Here is an 18703-nt window from a genome sequence, read left to right as displayed (position 1 = left end):
GTTACAATGTGAGATAAGAAGAGAGAATATTGAGCAGCATGCTTATAGCCAGGTATCAATTGTGCCTTAGTTTTTAGTAGAAGGGGTCAATGGACCACCGCCTTGAAGGCGCCACGACACGGTTGTCGTTGACAGAATTCATTAGTCTAGGCTGCTATTATTGACAATTGTCTTCACAAAACCAAATAAATCTATAAACAATATAATTGACATTGAAATTGTTTTTGGTCATATATGTAAAAAAAAATTATGGTATAATGAATTCAACCATATGCTATCCATTTCCACATATGGCGGGGTAGGTAAGATTAGGGGGAAAAAAGAGAGAACGGAATTAACATAATGAAGATCCAGAGTAGAAGGAAGATGCATGCACCCATTGCTGCTGCTTCTCTGAATGAGATTCCATTTCCAAAACTTTTAGCAGCAAATATTCTATAGATGGCATTACATTTTGAGTGCATTGTATTACTGTTTATGTGCTGCATGGCTACATGGGTGAGAAGATGGCGGGAATCCAAAGCAAAGCCAGCTAGTTAGGGTGAAATAAATATGGCGATGCAGTCGTAAGAAAGGATAAGGACAAGAAGAAAAAGTGTGACCCTAAACGTCAGGTAGGGCAATGGGTAACCCCAACTTGGGTCCAATCATATATCCAATCACTGCCATTTATTTTCTCAAGAAAATGGAATATGACTGTGAAAGGAATGGATTAGCAAGCACTACACCAACTAAAGCATCTCCCTCCGTTCCCATCTAATCTATCCCTGCATTATATTATTTTAATTTTTCGATGTCCAATAATTATATTAATTTCTATCTCATATGCACTTCATTTCTGTAAGCCAACGTTGGAACTTGGAACTTGTAGTCAATCGGTCATACCCCATATCTATAATTAATTAAAATACCCGGCAGCAAAATAGATTTCTTTTGTTTTTTCTATCATTACAGAAAGATTTGGAAAACGTCAAAGTAAACTAAAATGTGAAAAATTATATTAAAACTTAACCATCACGTTTAATAAAGTTTCCACCGTTTACCCAATAATTTTCCTTCTTGTTATCATGCATTCTTTTTTCCATTTCAATTTTATTTACTTCATCTCCTTTCTTTAAAAAAGTTAAAAGAGATTTACCAATCAAAAAGATAATCTTTTAATTAAAGAGCTTATAAAAAACCCAAATTGCAGTGTGATTTGAAAATATATATTTGTTAACTTTATGTTCATATTTGAAAATACTGAAAATATATAAATAAAAAAGAAGAAGAAGAAGAAGAAGAAGAAGAAGATAAGAGTGACTGAATTCCACACTTTATTCTACATTTTGTGATCCATCCATAAAATTTGGCATTATCTTTAGCTTATTTATTTATTTGCTCCTACTACCATGCCAGTTATCATCAAATTCTCAGTTTAATATCACAACCAAATTTAAGGAGGTAGAAGGAGGAGTACTTTGCCTTCCAATCTTCTCTACCTCCTCCTTGGCTTGTAAATTCCAAATTTGTACCAACCCTTTTTCTCCTTTGTTAGGCACAACTTACATTTTAGACAATTGGGAAAAAAAGGAAAAGGAAAAAAAATTAATTTGGAATTTAGCTCCAACTGATCATGGATTTTGGGAATTCTGGTTTCTTTTCCTTAAATCAGTGTTGTTCATTTGGTTCATCTGATTATGCTTGCTTTAATTCGTCTTCAAGGCCGTATATGTTGTGTTTTACAATTGGAAGTAGTTATGTAGAACCCAAGATCTTGAAACCCTCTTCTTCTTCTTCTAAATTCACTGCTGCTTCATCTCCCTTTAGAGAAGACGCTTGATCTTCTTCCATTTTTTACCTTTTTTTTTCTGTTCTTTTCTCTTGCTGTAGGTGTATACTGTTTCTTTTAGCTTTATTTTTTTGGCGTTTCCCCCAGAGCAATGTTGTCCACATCATACTGGGTGCCAACGGCAGCTATGGCCTTTCCAACATTTCCAGATCATTGCTTTTTCAGGTGATTTTCCGATAATCGAACTTGTTTCTCTTTTATCTCTTTTCGCTTTTTTTTTTTTATACTTAGTAGTTGATTTTGGTAAGTGGGTTTACTATAATTTGACTGTTGGGTATCATCAAAGGTGTGGGAACTAGGATATTTTAGCAGTAGTATAATGAATTAGAGAGGGAAGAAGGATTTGTAGTTGGAAAAAACCCTGGAATATCCGTTTATTCTTTACGATCATCAGGTATGATCATCACCATCGTAATGATCACAAGGACCTGAGGAGGTGGAGGATTAGGACCACTGCTGCTGCTTACCCTCTTTTTTCCAATCAGATTCAGCTAACTAAAGACTCTTCTTCCCGTCACAAATTGTATCAGGAGGTTGATCTATAAACAATGTGTACACATATGTTCTTCCACTCTGGATATCCAGATCACCCATCATTAGTTTTACTACTTACACTATATTCCATTTCCATTTTCTAATATTCAAATATAATCCACAGGCTATTAAGACTTCAAGGGACAAGTTCACTCGGGAGATCTCCTTCCAGTCCAAGGATAAAGACATCTCTCTTGCTAAGGTACTAATATAATGGTTAATGACATTGTCAAATGGTCTACCCACTAGATATTTACAATGTTTGGCTATTTCATTGTTTATTGGTGACTGATGAGGAGTGAGATGCTTTTGATTATTATAAGTTGGAAGTTTTATTTTGCTTGATATCTTTTGGTGTAGGCTTTACTTTATGTTGCAGCTGAAGATGAGGCATTCATGTCTTTCAACCGAGAGATGGATGCTTGCTCTATCCTGAATGAAAGGAGAAATGTTTCTTCCCCATCGGAGGCCATAGACTGGGATTCTTTGGAGAAAATGCCTTTGGGTGGAAAGACCATACCTGAATGGTTAAGTGAGTTGGATGCAATTGCTAAAGAAGTTGAAGCTGAGCTGGTTTCGAGGGACATAGGCTGCCATCTGGTTGAAGTTCTGGAAGCAGTCAATTTAGTTCTTTTTGAGTCAAGAGGCTTGACAAGATCCCCCGTTCTTGTAGATTCTAAGCATTCGTACTTACACTCAGTACTGAGCTCCAGATGTGGCAGTGGTAAAGCCTTATTCTACTTCCCTTTTGCAGTAACACACTGCAAAATATTTTTCCTCCAAATTTTGCCGCAGAACATATGCTTCCTCAGCATTTCATTGTCATTTTAGGCAGTCTACTTATATGATTTTGGTAATTGCAGCAATTTTGCTTAGCATAATTTACATTGAAGTTTGTCGGCGGCTTGGTCTAACCATTGTGGGATCTCGAGTTGGGGAAGATTTTTTGATATGGCCCCAGACAGGGTACCCAGAGGTACTTCCATCTCGGAATTTTATTTCTTTTATCTTATTTTCATGGTATATAGTTCTCTGTTTCATACTTGTAGAAATGTACGTTTTGTCTTAACCAATCCGTTGTAATGTTTCCTGCTTAGGAAAATTGCAAGTGAGTCTCTTCTCTTTTGGCTACTTGCCAAAGGTGACTTTAAATGCATGCTGCTTGCTAAAGGCGACTTCAAATGCACTTAACTTCTACTCTTCTCTCTGTAGGAACTCTTCAAAGTGACTTCAGGACACAGCTTGTTTGCTATTGTCAATGGAAGGTGTGTGGAGGACCCTAGATCAATGGCATCAGATTTAACTGGTACTTCACTGTTAGGGCTTGAGATAGCTACAAACCGTGATATTATTGGGATTGCATTAGCCAATTTGATTGTAAGTCCTAATCTTTATCATCAAGTTGTATACCATATGCTGACATTTTATAAATTTATTCTGAACTATTCATGCCATGCCTGAAGTATGCTCCCAAAATTTCTTTTCTACATATGAAATAATCTTAAAGGGTGAAAAAAAACCTGCAGAGGCTTCACTGGAAACGTGCTTCAAGATCAAATCATGGATTGATGCTGACTTCTCCCCTTAGGCATGTTAATGATGCCAGTGAGAAACCCAACATGATGGATAAATCCAATGTCCCTCTGCTGCGCCCGCAAGATCTTAGGTAAATTCAAATTTATTTTTATGATTAGTAGCATAACTTCCCAAAATTTTCCTTTCTGTGGTTGTTTTGAACTGCCGCTTAGCAATTTCATTATGCATATGAAGCTGAATGAACTGTAACCTCTGTTTTTCTTTTGTGTTATGCTTGGTAGTGGGATTAGGCCTTTGTTCCGCTTAATGAATGACTGGTAAAGAGCTGCAGTATTGAAGATAGCTCATTGACAATTTTTACTGAAGAATCATTGATCCTGTGCATTATGTAGCGAAGATACTTCTTTATGATATGCTGATCTGACTTGATTATGAAAAATCAGAACCTGATGGTATCTTAAATATGTTTCCGGTTATATACTTTTCCACGCTGACAATGTTAGTGCCATATTAATGTGGTAGGGACTAGGAATGTGATATGTGGTGCAAAGTAAGTTTGAAGGTTGCTCTTAAAATTGATTCCCCCTTTGACACCTTTCTTTAAATTATGTAGTAATGTTTGCTTCATGTGGGTGAGTTTGGTCTTTGTTATGGGTTTATTCTTGGCACCTCGGTTAGTATTGGTGCAAGTTTGACAGCTAAAACTTGTGCTGAACTCGTGCTTGAAGTCAGTTGAGCTGGTTTATACTTTGCTTCGTAAATGGAATTTTAAAAATGATGGATTTGTTTGCAGGCTAGCTATCATGGCTTCAGAAAGATTGTTGATTCTGCAGCCACATAATTGGGCGCTGAGGAGGGACCATGGCATGATGCTGTATTATAATAGGTATAAATTCTGAAAAATCTAGTGTTTTGAAAAAGAAGGTTTGGGTGATAGACGGTATTAAATTTGGTAATACAAAAAATGGCAGGGAATATGGAAAGGCAGTGCAAGAGCTGAGCATTTGCATGGCCTTTGCGCCGGAAGAAGAGGCAGAGATTCTTGAACCATTTGTTGAGAAATTGCATTTGATGCGGCTGGAGTCATCATGGAAGTCTTTGGGACACACAGGTCGACTCACTGTGCCTTGAATTTTGTACATAACCTTCTGTCCATCTGAAATCCTCCTTGTATTAAGGGATGAATTCTGCGATTGTGATCAGAATGGGGGGGGGGGGTTTGAACAGATGAAGTCGTATGTATTGGAGATGTAAGCAAATCCTAAGTTGAACTTGTCTTCATTTCCGGTGTCTCATATGTTGTTAGAACATGGAGGAATTAGGAGCCTAATTATTAGTCGGAATGGCTGTTTATGGAGCAATTAGATCCCACATTTTATGGTGCTGGCATATTATATTTGTATTCTGGGTTTTATGTATTGATGGCATAGCATTTATCTAAATCACTCTTGGAAGTAGGTTTACAGTAGAGTCTATTGACGAAATCGCTAATGAGCAGCCGGGCCTGGGAGAACTGGATACTGAATCCAATGGAGATTCCAATATTATTCCTTGAACTAATAAAAACCTTTTCCTTTTTAATATATATGAACCATGTTGATGGATAAGGGAAGAAATATACTTCAAATTAGTGAGGAAAGAAGTGTTATTTTGTGTATGAAAAAGAAATTTTATAATCTTTACAGTGAGCGGAGATGTATTATTATAATGATTTATTTATTCCCAAATATATTTTTTGAATAAAAATAATTTATCTAAAAGGTAGCTGTGCAATAAAAATTAAGTGTTTCAAAGAAAAACAGAGATACTAACTTCATTTACTTCCGAAAGTAAAAAAGAAATCCAAATAGAGTAGAAGGGTTTTGTGACGATAGTTTCTAGTTTCAATGGGTATTCTGATTTCCATGGAGAAAACGTGAGAAGGTTGTAGGTGAAACATCGTGGATGAAAGGTCTGTAATGAAAATTGGATAGGCAATTGGGGTAGTAACTCATGTGATAGAGACATTATTGTGTTTTTAGTGTGTATAAGTATTGACATGGCAATCTGGTTATTTGGTAATTGAAGCAGCAGCAGCTCATGGAAGAGATCTGGGGTTGAGACTTCTTGATTACAATTGGCATAATATATTACTATTCATTTATCAGATACAATGGATCATTTGGTTAACTGTGACCAGAGATGGAAGTCGGAAATCCAAGTCCAGGCTTCCATTCAGTCCACTGCGTTTGGATTTGTCTTCCACATTGAATATTGTTTACCCAAGCCGAATACTTCGATGGAGATTGAAAGCCGATTAAGCTCCGTGCCTTGATGTAACCCAACCCAAGGGTCATGCTGGAGTTGGACTATATTGGGCTTGATTATATTTCAAAGTCGGGGAGGGTACGGGCTTGAAACCAATACCCGGATTCCGGATTTCTTGTGGGGGCGCTCTTCATCTTTACCGTTCGTTCGCTCCCGCCAATCTATCTGCCTTTTTTCACTTTTCAGCACTCCTTTCCCCTAATTTATTCTCCCGCTAGCAGAGTCCCAGTTTGTAGTCATTCTTTGCTCTGCATCTGCATTGTCTCTGTTCTTTGACTAATGGGGTCTTGCTGGGAAGGCATTGATGAGTCCCGTCTTTTAATTGCTCCGGGTAACCCCCCCATTCTGCCTGCATTTCTTTTTCTTCTCTTAGAAGTATTCGTGTCTTTCCTTTTGCAATTTATCTCAAGGTTTTCTTCCCATTCCTTGCAGTCCCTGGAGCTAATGGGGATGGTTCCGCTCGTTTTCTATCACTTCGTCACCCCAAATCTGGTACTTTTCATCGCTATGTTTCAGAATATGGAACTCTGATTTTTGGACTTCTTGCTCATCTTGTTTTATAGCTTGATCCTCCTGATTTCTACACAAAGTTCTGTTTTTTCTTCACAGGAGTCAGGACATCCTATCTTTTATGTAATGGGTTGCTCCAAGAACTTCACTGGTTCAAGCAACCGTATGGGTCTTGGTTTTTGGGAGATTATGTTTCGGAAGGTAACCCTTCTATTCTTATAACATTCATCATGTGTCATTAGGCAAGAGATTATTATTTCCCAAGCTCATACGTGTATATATGTATGAATGTATATATACATGTATGCACACATATGATGCTTGTGGTCTATGAAAGGAAAAGAAACTTAGTTTTCTGTTTTAATTATGAGCAGAAGAAGCCCACTAATTTTAGCGTTTCGTGGCTCATTTTCTTAGAGTTGCTTGGGGTATTGGTTTGATTTAGGTTGTGATATCCAGCTATTCTATGGTTTACACACAATGTTTCAGAAAGGGTATAATTTGTAAATCTTAAACAATAATTTTAATAAACTGTATGTCAACTATGTATGTCAAACTGAATATATTATACGTAAATCCAAAATTGATGGACCTTAGTGGGATTATTATTTGCAAACCTTAATTCTTAACCTTATAAACTAACATTCAATCATAGACAATTTTATTCAGTTTAGTTGATTATACATTGAGCACAGCTGAATGGCTGGTTGCACATGTTTCTTATAATCCCCAATAGTAGGCAGTCCCTCTGATTACCTTGCTTTTTTTATTATCCTTACTTTCCTTTTCTATTACTACGCAGATGGGAGCCTATATACTGCTACTCCTATTGATCCTGTTTTCATCATGTTGCCTCTCTTCGAAGATGCAAGAATGAAGGTATGATCCTTACTACTTTCCCTTAACTAGAGATGCTTGCCTAGTTACTTTTACATGACCAATCGCTCAAATAGCACCTTGGAAGTTAGAGCCTCAATGCAAGGCATCTTCAAGAACGTATTCTCCCTTTTAGCGTAGCCAAGTGTCTCAAGAGGCTAAGAGAAAAGACACTTGAGAAACTGCACCATTGAAACGTTAAGTCCTACATGAAATTAGTTGATGGTTCTTGCTTTGTCAATTCTTAATTTTAACAGGGGGGGGGGATTATTTGATCTCTACTAAAACAAATTAAAATCCTTCAACAATAACTTCTGAGTTGTAAGGATTGCAAGATTCTTTAGTCTCTGTGCTGTATTGCATTATCTTGTTTCAACTATATATTAGGATATTCTCATTATCATAATAATAATCAATCTCCCGCTTTCTTTCACTTTATCCAGCCTACTGTCTTTGATTAGCTTAGATTGTGTGCTTCAATACTGGTTCTTACCGTTGATTTCATTTTTTGGTCTTCTTGTTTTTCAAATCTTTGAAGTTTTTATCTTTCACCTGTAATCATTCAATTTTGATGTAAATGCAGAAAGGGGATGATCCTGGAAAGTTTAGGCAATTAGATGAGATCCTCTTCGTTAATGACTATCCTGGATATCAGCAGTTATTCTCCATTGCGAAGGACTGTATGGAAATTGTTTGTGAAAGCAAAGGTTTCCTACCACCTGCATATTCCTGTGAACATCTCTTTCAGAATAATTCCAGGATGCTTTCTTTTAAGTCATTCTGTCCTGTCAGTTTTTGTATTTGTTACAGGGAAAGAGATCTGTTTTTTTTTTCCATTAATTACCTTGTCATAAATCTGATTGTGGCATGTGGTTAAGGGATCCTGTCTCTACTATTTTCTTCTGGTGGCAAGGGTTTAGTCCTGTTTTTCGTGGAGCGTATATGCTAATAACTGCATTACAAATTGTTCCATTAACTATATGTCAAATCGTCCGCAATAACTAACTACTGCAAATAAGCATATATTAATTATCCTCACCTGCTCTGTAAATATGCAGAAATTGGGTCCACAAAGTTTTTCAGGCTTGATGACAAGAAGGTTTTTGCTTGGTTACATTACAAGGTTGGTCTTCTTCTATTGTAATTATTTTTTTTCTTGTATTCATCTATGAAACGTTTAAAACCGAGTTTTTGTTGGTTGTGTAGCTATCTTACTGTGGATGAGTAGAGAACCCAAGTGTGAGATCTTGTATTACATATTTCTGGTGTCTTCAATTGGAAAGAAGATAACTATCCTTTATAGGTCAATTGAACATAATACGTGCATCAAATATCCACTTGGGAAAGCAATACACTTCTGTTTTAAATGGCTACCACTATTGTTTTACATCATTGTTCTTAAACTCATTGCAACGTTATATGTTAGTTTGTGCTAGCTGCTTCCATGATTATACAAATTCTATGTTTTATAATTTCTCTTGAACTGCAGGTATGCCAGTTGAAACAGACTCTACCGGCATTGGATCAAAACTACGCTGCACGTGAAGAGAAGGATACATGTATATTTTCTCTGAGAAAATAGGCTATGATATTCATCTATTTATATTTGTGACATGCAACCAGTCACCTTAACACACGATAGACATGTATGTGGGTAATAAAAATTTTAAATGAAAATTTCTTAGTCTTATTGGATAGATAAGTGCAAGAAAGTGTAGGCCTAAATTTTTAGAGGGGCCAAGCTATGTAATATGTAAAGACTGCTTCCAGTAACTTCCGCTTAAAATTCCAATTTCTTATGCCGTAAGTATATGATGACTACAGTAAGCTTGGGTGGTAAAGCTATCAGCCCAAGGGATTGCATATATGGAATAGTTATTATTGTGTGTTCGGCTCACAAGCATGTGCCTGATCAGCTCATTTCAGTAGTCACTGGCATTGAGTAAAAGCTATAAACAACGGTTCTAATATCCATATCTTAGAAAACCTGTGGAGTGCCTGATTTGGCATGAAGTTAATGTTGATTTAACAACATATGTCACAATTTGATTTACCTCTTTTATTGATGCAGTGGCTGATTCAGTATCAATATTAGGGGAGTACTTGAAAGATGACCCTTGGTTGAAGCTTTTGTGTGACCATTTTAAGTATCGTCTCAAACCTTTTGAAAATTTCAATTCTAAATGTATATTATGTTCAACTCTGTTTATTCCGTTCTAAGAAATTAGGAGATCAAATGAATCTATGCAGAGTTTTTTTTCCCCTCTTGATGCATTCGAGTTGTATATCGCTGAGCTGTTTGCAGGTTGAATTTACCGGAGGCGAAAAGAATAGCAGCAGATATTGAAGTTTGTCCATCAGCTATAGAAAGCCCTGTTGGTTCTTCCAACTTCTCACAGGTATTTTAATAAAGCTTGCCAATTGCTTCCTTTTCTTTAAATTGGGGATGTTGCTGGTATTGCTTTCAACTTTTGGCCCCCTCATTAGAGCGTGGGGTGTGGCTAATGGCTTATACCATAAATGCTTGTCAGAGTAAACTTTTTACATTTGCAATTCTTGTCGATTGATACTCTTCTTCCGTATATATAAGTTAATGTTTTTATGAATTGAATTAAGCAGGGTAAGAATACAAGTGAGAAAAAGACGGGAAGAAATGTCAAGCAAGCCAAAAAGGTTAAAGTTGAGACAGAGTCAAGGAACATCAAAGAAATGTTCACCAGGGCTTCACGGAGGAGGAATTGAAGTTTTGTGGGATGGATAGGATCGAACAACATCCATTAAATCTTCAGATTTTAATATTTGGTAAAATTTGGTAAGAGAAATTAGAGATCAACAACACACTGTTTGTAAAATGTAATCCAAAAGGGTGGGCTTGTGGATTAAAAGGGAAAATGGAGGAGGATAGAAAATTGTTTGTTTGATTGTGACTGTTTTAGTAGTAGATATGAAGGTGCCGCTTGTTTAATGATGTGTTTCAGCATTGTGTTTTCTCTTTCCCATAAATGCTACTGACAGTCGTGGCATAAATTGTAGATGAGGCGTCTCCAGGGACCGTCTCAGGACCAATTAGGATTGCATTGACTAAAAGGATAAAGTGACTATTTTGAAGAAGCCAACAGTTTGAATTGTGAATCCACAAGAGGAGCCTAAACCCTAGTTGTATTTGTCTGCAACACGTAGTGGTTTGTTTAGAAAGTCGGACCACATCCTTACCAACTGTACTAGGAGATATCTATTTACAGCTTTCCGAGTTACATCTCTTAACTTCCAAGGTGAGATGGGGCTGATAGTTACATCTCTTAACTTCCTTTTAAAGAGAGATGGTACGTGCCAATCAATATTGTCTTGAGAAATTAAAACATCCGTGTGCTTATCCCACCTTGTCACCCGTCATTTGCCAAGCGGTAATTTCTTCTTCTCCTTTTTTAGGTTTCACATAGCTTTAGTGAAATTAAAAATAATGGAAATATAACAATGATAAAATTAATTTTTGGATTCAATAAATCATAATGAGAATGAAAAATGATTATTGAGGATAGTAATATTTGTGTTGTAGAATTTATAACATATTGAAAAATATAAACACTAAAATATAGGTACTCTATTATATATGTTTATTTAAATATTCTGATTAATTAATAAATAATTATGTACATTTATTATATTAAAAATATTGAAAACCTTTTAACTCGAAATAATTGAAAAACTTTATATAAAAACAGAAAATATATATTAAATTAAAAGTATTTAGAACTTTCAAATAGAATAAATAGCACATGTAGCGTATGAGAAAAAAAAAGGGGTAAACATACGGTACAGGACAAAAGAACAGGAAAGTAATAAGCGGGCGGCATAAACGAATGTTGTGAAGTTCCGCTGGACCATAAAGCTTCCGTCAGAAAAATCAAAGCCAGTGCGTCGGAAAGGGAATAAACTGAACTGAAGTTTGCAATCCAAAGGATTGCTGAGGCACCCTTAGGCAACAATTAAAGCAAAAGCAAAGAAAAAAAAAAGATAGATTCTTACAAGCCACTGTTTGTGAGGGATAGAGGTTGGTTAACAGCTAAATCTATACAGCATAGTGTATGAATGACCGATAAATAATTCACTGGATTATATAATTGGTTATTTTATAAAGGTAAAATGTAGATACAAGGATTACATGCAATGATTATGATATTGGGACTTCAATCATCTGTAACAAAATACTATATGTTTATACAATATGTTGTAAACGCCTTGTAACTTTCATCTGCTATGGTATTCACTGCTATTATATGTGTTTAATGAATGATCATCCACCTGAACCCGACCGAGAGGAAGTGAATCTACTTCTACAGCTTATTTAGATCACTTTCCCTCACAAATAGTCCATGAAAACCGTAGGGAACCCTACGGGGCAGCTTCACGGCTGCCACAATGTCAAGATTGGGTGATTGTGCGTCCATCACCAGGAACCTTGACTCTCCTGTGTTTTCATTGTGGACATACGAAACCACATATCCATCATCCTCGTCTGCCTCAGGATTTTGTGGCTCCTTGGCAACAAAGAATGGCTCCCCACCAAAGCAGCCCGGCCCATACATTCTACTACCCACCGTGCACTCCTGCCGCTCTCCCTTAGACACATCCAGTTTCACCACTCCTGCTATTTTTGGCATTGGGTCCCCAACCGCCGCGTACACATATTTGTTCTTCTTTGCAACATAAGCTGGATTTAATACTGCGAAATCCAGATTTCTTGCTGAAATGGGGTGCCTTGTTACCAGCCCTGTTCTTAAGTCGATTCTAACCTTCTCCACTAAAGCATGAACCAGGTCCATTCTCTCCAGGGTGTGCTCTACTGATAGAATGTTGGGTGCCAGCAAGACTATGGCGTTGCCATCATCTTCATCCCATGCATTGATGGCATGTATGAGGTTGAAACCAGGCACATCAAACCACCTGATTTCCGACTCGTCTTTTGCATATCGAGGGATGATTCCGATTCTAGGTACCTTAGCTGGGTCCGTTCCCACCGGAGATCCACCTCCAATGATCATGTCCATGGGGTTCATCCCTATTTGTATGTCCGCAAATATAGCGTACTTCTTTGTAATTGCGAAGTCATGAAGAAAAGATGGGCGGGTCATAGAGAATATAGGGACATCTGGTTGCTTATTTCCATTAGCATCAAAGTGAAAATAAGTTAGATATGGAGGCACAGGCCCATATCGGAAAGCAAAGGCCTCGCCGGTGTCATCGTCTATCTTAGGGTGAGCAGTCATGCTCATGAACAACTTTCCATCAAAATCAATGCGACCCAATGTTTGTATATCCCCTTTGGATGTTAAGCGTATAGAGTAAGGTAGATCTGACTCACCAAGCGCGTAGAGACGGTTCCCAAACAAGGCCAAACTAGTGTTTGCAAGACCAACACCGTTTGCAGGATTGAACTCACCGGACAGAATTCTGACAGCGGAGAGAGCACCGCGAGTGGCCGCGGCGGTTAGGCCGTTAAAGCCGGAGAAAACATTGGGGAAAACGGGAGAACCCATTTGGTTTTCAATGGAGTACTTGTACGTCTTTACGTATCTGCTACACAAGGTGGCCTTGCCCTTGGAGATTCGAATGGAGTGAAGCATACCATCACCATCGAAGAGGTGGTAAGGTCCACGAGGGAGGAACTGAGGGTTGGGGCCATTACGAATGTATGCACCGTCAAGGCAAGGCGGGAGGGATCCTTGTATAACTTCACAGGGTGTAGGTGTTGCGGAAGCGACGATAATATTAATAACAATATTATCAGAAATATTTAGATAATTATTATGCCAACAATTATACTAAGAAAATTCCCAGTTAAATTGGAGGGGTCACAATGGTCCCGCTTAAAACCCAACAACTAGACAGAACTCACTTAGATATTTATAGCAATAATAACTAAATAAATATAACCAACATAAAGCTATTAAATAAAAGCAAACAAATAAGAAATAAAATACCAGAGATTTAACGAGGTTCGGCCAATTTAGCTTACGTCCTCGGACACTACCAAATCAATATTTCCTCTAGAAATATTACAAAGGAGAAGATTTTGGGATAATACAACCAAAGGGGGAGGGGTTCTATATATAACAAACCAAACCCCCTCCATTTCTATCTTTTCCTAATGTGGGATATTGCCAATATTCAACAAATCTCCACCTTGGCGATATTCCACATCTTCGAACATCTTCTCATAACACAAACTTCAATAGTGTCTTCAATTTTGCAACCAATCGCCTTCTTCCCTTTTGGTAGTTGTGCCAGCTTCCACATCTTGTTTTTCTCTAGAGATTGCATTTCCTCTTCCATTGCACCTAACCATCTATAATTCTCTAAACTCTGAATGGCTTCGGTGTAAGTGGATGGAATATTATCAACAACTGGAAGTGCATAAGCTACCATGTCAGTGAAACGAGCAGGTTTCTGAATTTCTCGTCTCTGCCTTCTGACTGCAATTGGCTCTGATTGCTGTTGAGGTTCTTGGGTAGAAACCTCTTCCTCATCTGACTCTGCATCTGCCAATGAAGAATCACTAGTGGTACCTTTTGCTGGAATTACCACACTCTGCTCAAACTCCACCTGCTGCGGAGTACACTCCACCTGCTGCGAAGTACTACTCACTCCTTCTGGATTTACCTTATTCAACATGGCAGATTCATGAAAGGTAACATCCCTACTGATTATCGTCTTCTTTGCCTCTAGACACCACAAACGATATCCCTTAACACCAGCATTGAAGCCCATGAATAGAGCCTTCTTTGCTCTTGGATCTAACTTTGATTCTTTCACATGATAATATGCAATAGAACCAAAAATGCGCAAGGTGTCATAATCAGTAGCAGGTTTTCCATACCATTTCTCCAAAGGAGTCTTGCCATTTATAGCAGATGATGGCAAATGATTGATGAGATGTTGAGCGTACGTCACAGCCTCAGTCCAAAACTTTCTATCTAATCCAGCATTAGATAACATACATCGAACTTTCTCCACAAGCGTTCGATTCATACGCTCTGCCACCCCATTCTGTTGCGGTGTTCCACCTACGGTGAAGTGCCTTACTATGCCACAATCTTGGCATATCTTCAGGAAAGGATCGCTTTTATATTCTCCACCGTTGTCTGATCGGAGAACCTTAATCTTCCTTCCTGTCTGATTTTCAACTTTAGTTTTCCACTTAAGGAAAACTTCAAGCACCTCATCTTTGTTCTTCATAGGAAACACCCAAACTCGTCTGGAAAAATCATCAATAAAGGTGACAAAATAACGTCTTCCTCCAAGTGATGGAGTCTTGGACGGTCCCCATACATCAGAATGCACATAATCCAGAATACCTTTAGTATTGTGAATCCCAGTGCCAAATTTCACCCTTCGTTGTTTTCCCAGAACACAATGCTCGCAAAATTCAAGTTTGCAAGTCTTTGTACCTTTCAATAATCCTTGCTTGGCTAGAGTTTGCAAGGATTTTTCACCAGCATGGCCCAAACGCATATGCCACAGCTGTGTTGCCTCAGCGTCCTTCTTGGTACTCGTAATTGCTGCTGCTGTTGTCCCGACCACTGTACTACCTTGGTAGTAATACAGATTGTTCTTTCTTATGCCTTTCAACATCACCAATGCTCCTGAAGTTGCTTTAAGAACTCCATCTCGTATTGTCACAACTAGGCCTTTAGATTCTAACGACCCCAAAGAGATGAGATTCTTCTTCAACTTTGGGACATATCGTACATCCCGCAAAATTCTAGTAGATCCATCATGACTCCTCAGTTTAATTGAACCTATCCCGGCTATTTTACATGTGTTATCATTACCCATGTAAACAACCCCTTCATCTAGTTTTTGAAATTCAAAGAACCATTCCCGAATGGGACACATATGATAGGAACAACCAGAATCCATGATCCACTCATCTGCATATAATGTTGAAGATGTCATACTAAGAGAAAAGTCTGACTCTGCTTCACTATTGCATTCTGCAACATTTGCATCTTGCGGAGTCTTCCCTTTTTTCTTCAATTTTGGACAATCTTTCTTCCAATGTCCTTTTTCTTTGCAAAAAGAACATTCATCTTTGGCAACAGCTCGACCTTTGGACTTTCTTCTCTTCCCCTTAGACTGACTTTGCTGACGACCTCTTGTTACCAATGCTTCCACTGCTGCTTCACCTGAACCTTTCAACTTATCCTTTCGGCGTAGTTCATAGCTATACAATGCAGCAGTTACTTCATTGAAAGTTACTTCCGATTTTCCATGAAGTAGAGTAGTTTCAAGGTACTCAAACTCCTCAAGAAGCGATCCCAACAACATTAACGCCAAGTCTTCGTCTTCAAAAGTCACATCCAAATTCAACAAATCAGCCACCAGCTGATTAAAATTGGTAATGTGCTCGTTCATCGTGGTACCAGGAACATAACTGAAACGAAACAGTCTTTTCTTCATATGTAACTTATTTTGACTGTTCTTCTTCAGAAATTTCTCCTCCAATGCTTTCCACAATTTACTTGCAGAAGTCTCTTTACTGAATGTATACTTCTGCTCTCTGGAAAGACATGATCGAATTGTACCACATGCCAATCGGTTGATGGTCTTCCATTCTTTATCATCAACCCCTTCTGGTTTTTCTTCCTCAATGGCAATATCTAGACCCTGTTGAAAGAGGGCATCTAGAAGCTCACTTTGCCACATGCCGAAATGACCTGTTCCATCAAAAATTTCCACTACAAATCTCGTATTTGCAGTTCCAATCCTCGGCAAAATGTACGAAGTGGAAGTTGTTGATATCGATGGTTTTTCTTCTGTCATTTTTGCCATAGCTTCTACTTAATAGCCACCAAATGCAGAATACCCACAAGCTTTAGGAAATGTTTCTGATGTGTAAGATCAGACTAAGCTGCAAACACAGAGCATACTACAAAACCTTGGCTCGGATACCAATTGTTGCGGAAGCGACGATAATATTAATAACAATATTATCAGAAATATTTAGATAATTATTATGCCAACAATTATACTAAGAAAATTCCCAGTTAAATTGGAGGGGTCACAATGGTCCCGCTTAAAACCCAACAACTAGACAGAACTCACTTAGATATTTATAGCAATAATAACTAAATAAATATAACCAACATAAAGCTATTAAATAAAAGCAAACAAATAAGAAATAAAATACCAGAGATTTAACGAGGTTCGGCCAATTTAGCTTACGTCCTCGGACACTACCAAATCAATATTTCCTCTAGAAATATTACAAAGGAGAAGATTTTGGGATAATACAACCAAAGGGGGAGGGGTTCTATATATAACAAACCAAACCCCCTCCATTTCTATCTTTTCCTAATGTGGGATATTGCCAATATTCAACAGTAGGAGGAAGCTCATCAACAGGAGCGAAGTTGTGGGACAGGACATGCTTGGGGTCGACAGAAGGCCTGAGTGGAGGGTCTATGAAGTTGTTTATAATATCGTCAAATGTATTGAAGATCATGGTGGACAGCCTTGGTTCTACTCTTTTCTTGGCTCCAACTGATGGAGAAGCATAGGATGGCGCTGGTGGAGGCCAAGCTTTAGGAGATTGGGGTGGTGGTGGATGTGATGTTTTGGTGGTGGTTGTGGAGGTTGGAGGTTTCTCTTCAATTCTGACAGAGGAAATGTAGGGGAGAGGAGCATAATAAGGTGATGGGGAAGTTGATCTGAGAGTGGTGGTGATAACGGGAGAAAGGAGTTTTGTTGAAGGTGTTAGGGTGGAGAGAAAGGAGGAAGAAAAGGCATCCATCACAATTCATTCACAGTGTTGAGTTGCTTTAATTTGATTTGCGAATTGTGAACAATGCAGGCTTTTGCCTCATCCCACATGGAGAATATATAGAGAACGTAATAACTATAATGAGAAAGGGGGACCCTTCGTTGTATGCTATGTTAGATAAATTGTTAATTTAGAGACAATTTAATAATATTATAAAATTTTAGTTTTTTTTTGTGTAAATTAATTTATCTTATTTAATTTGATAAACGTTACAAATTATAAAAACGTCAACGCCTCAATCCGTTTGGATCACAAACATATATATGTTTTCAATTAAAAATGGTAAGAAAATATTATTATATTTTTTTATTTTAATTAATATCATTATTAAGTTGTTAATATTATTATGTTTTTTTTTAGTTTTTTATGTTTATATAATTAAGACGAAGATCAAATTATTGAAACATATATACACAATTTAAGGGCAAGAGCACCATGTGTTATTGAACAATACTTGAAAGAGGCGGGATTCTTACACGTGTCCTGTATGCTCGACGAGACTAAATTGGAGCCACACTTATTAGTGCATTGCTGGAGAGATGAAGACCTGAAACACATACATTCCATCTTCTATGGGGTGAATGTATGATATGTATGATTACACTTGAGGATTTGACATTATAACTCGATTGCTGGGACAATTGTTACGGGGTAGTGCATGTTGGGGATTGGAGGCCAATTTGCCCCAACTATAAGGCAAGGTACCAAACAAGTTTAATGGTAACCAAATATATATAAAATGGTTAGAAGATAATTTCTCAGATCTTGACAACTCTTTTAGTGCAGTTGAAGTTGATCGGGGGTCTTCTAATGCCAGATAAATCTCAAAATCTAGTGCATTTAAGATAACTCCTACAAATCGACCTAAAAGAAATCGAGCGATTTAGTTAGGGATATTTTGTCTTGGCCACATTGTACCAAGAGATGTGTCAGGCAACTAAAGCATAGAAAATTAAAATCGGTTGTTGTATACTCCTTTTTCGGTCATGGGCATGATATTGCTTACCATTTTTATGTCCCCGAGTAAAATTCTCTTAACAATTTCCACTCGTAATAAGGTAAGATTCATTTAATAATATAGATATCATATTACTTTTTCATTATTATATTTTTGGAATAACATATTATTTGGATAAGTGAAACAATGACGTGAGTCATGTGAGAATACTGAATGAGCTTGAAGATATCTGGTTATTGTTAGATCAACGGTAAGAGGCTGAGGTTAGTTTTTTAATTTTTCAGTTACATAATAATTACATAAAGATTTGAAATTTAATATTAGGTAC

At 37.5% G+C, this 18703-nt stretch overlaps 3 protein-coding genes across 5 annotated transcripts; 2 read left to right on the top strand and 1 right to left on the bottom strand.

Moving 5' to 3' along the window:
- The first annotated feature begins 1032 nt into the window (after positions 1–1032).
- LOC107947365 (uncharacterized) lies at positions 1033–5343 on the top strand. 2 transcript variants are annotated; one of them, XM_016882009.2, is made up of 9 exons: positions 1033–1996; positions 2226–2364; positions 2490–2567; positions 2726–3089; positions 3229–3341; positions 3578–3742; positions 3892–4031; positions 4695–4787; positions 4873–5343. In XM_016882009.2, exons 1-9 carry the CDS (start codon positions 1923–1925, stop codon positions 5030–5032), a joined length of 1326 nt encoding a protein of 441 aa, XP_016737498.1. In that variant the 5' UTR covers positions 1033–1922; the 3' UTR covers positions 5033–5343. The 2 variants fall into 2 exon arrangements, 1 of the variants encoding a protein (XP_016737498.1); XR_001697094.2 differs by lacking the exon at positions 4873–5343 and adding an exon at positions 4183–4353 and having other exon boundaries at positions 1067–1996.
- Positions 5344–6066: 723 nt separating this feature from the next.
- LOC107947366 (ribonuclease H2 subunit B) lies at positions 6067–10559 on the top strand. Of its 2 annotated transcripts, none has more exons than XM_041107270.1 (10): positions 6067–6539; positions 6641–6700; positions 6818–6919; positions 7521–7597; positions 8178–8301; positions 8653–8717; positions 9084–9153; positions 9666–9741; positions 9900–9993; positions 10211–10559. In XM_041107270.1, exons 1-10 carry the CDS (start codon positions 6488–6490, stop codon positions 10334–10336), a joined length of 846 nt encoding a protein of 281 aa, XP_040963204.1. In that variant the 5' UTR covers positions 6067–6487; the 3' UTR covers positions 10337–10559. The 2 variants fall into 2 exon arrangements, with proteins under 2 accessions (XP_040963204.1, XP_016737501.1); XM_016882012.2 differs by having other exon boundaries at positions 6285–6539; positions 10214–10559.
- A 1148-nt stretch (positions 10560–11707) lies between these two features.
- Positions 11708–17465, bottom strand: LOC107947364 (probable carotenoid cleavage dioxygenase 4, chloroplastic). Its single transcript, XM_016882008.2, has 2 exons — positions 16985–17465; positions 11708–13343 (listed from the first exon to the last, which is right to left on the bottom strand). Exons 1-2 carry the CDS (start codon positions 17385–17387, stop codon positions 11929–11931), a joined length of 1818 nt encoding a protein of 605 aa, XP_016737497.2. The 5' UTR covers positions 17388–17465; the 3' UTR covers positions 11708–11928.
- Positions 17466–18703: the final 1238 nt, after the last annotated feature.

This window comes from Gossypium hirsutum, chromosome D12 (assembly GCF_007990345.1).
Source record: "Gossypium hirsutum isolate 1008001.06 chromosome D12, Gossypium_hirsutum_v2.1, whole genome shotgun sequence".
Classification (NCBI taxonomy): domain Eukaryota; kingdom Viridiplantae; phylum Streptophyta; class Magnoliopsida; order Malvales; family Malvaceae; genus Gossypium; species Gossypium hirsutum.
This window is presented reverse-complemented; position numbering and strand designations above follow the sequence as displayed.

Coding starts and splice junctions, on each gene's coding strand:
- LOC107947364 (XM_016882008.2), bottom strand. CDS start 17,387: ATGGATGCCTTTTCTTCCTCCTTTCTCTCCACCCTAACACCTTCAACA. Junction 13,344..16,984: donor CGCTCCTGTTGATGAGCTTC/CTCCTACTGTTG, acceptor TCGCTTCCGCAA/CACCTACACCCTGTGAAGTT.
- LOC107947365 (XM_016882009.2), top strand. CDS start 1,923: ATGTTGTCCACATCATACTGGGTGCCAACGGCAGCTATGGCCTTTCCA. Junction 1,997..2,225: donor CCAGATCATTGCTTTTTCAG/GTGATTTTCCGA, acceptor TACGATCATCAG/GTATGATCATCACCATCGTA. Junction 4,032..4,694: donor CTGCGCCCGCAAGATCTTAG/GTAAATTCAAAT, acceptor ATTTGTTTGCAG/GCTAGCTATCATGGCTTCAG.
- LOC107947366 (XM_041107270.1), top strand. CDS start 6,488: ATGGGGTCTTGCTGGGAAGGCATTGATGAGTCCCGTCTTTTAATTGCT. Junction 7,598..8,177: donor TCGAAGATGCAAGAATGAAG/GTATGATCCTTA, acceptor ATGTAAATGCAG/AAAGGGGATGATCCTGGAAA. Junction 9,742..9,899: donor CTTTTGTGTGACCATTTTAA/GTATCGTCTCAA, acceptor AGCTGTTTGCAG/GTTGAATTTACCGGAGGCGA.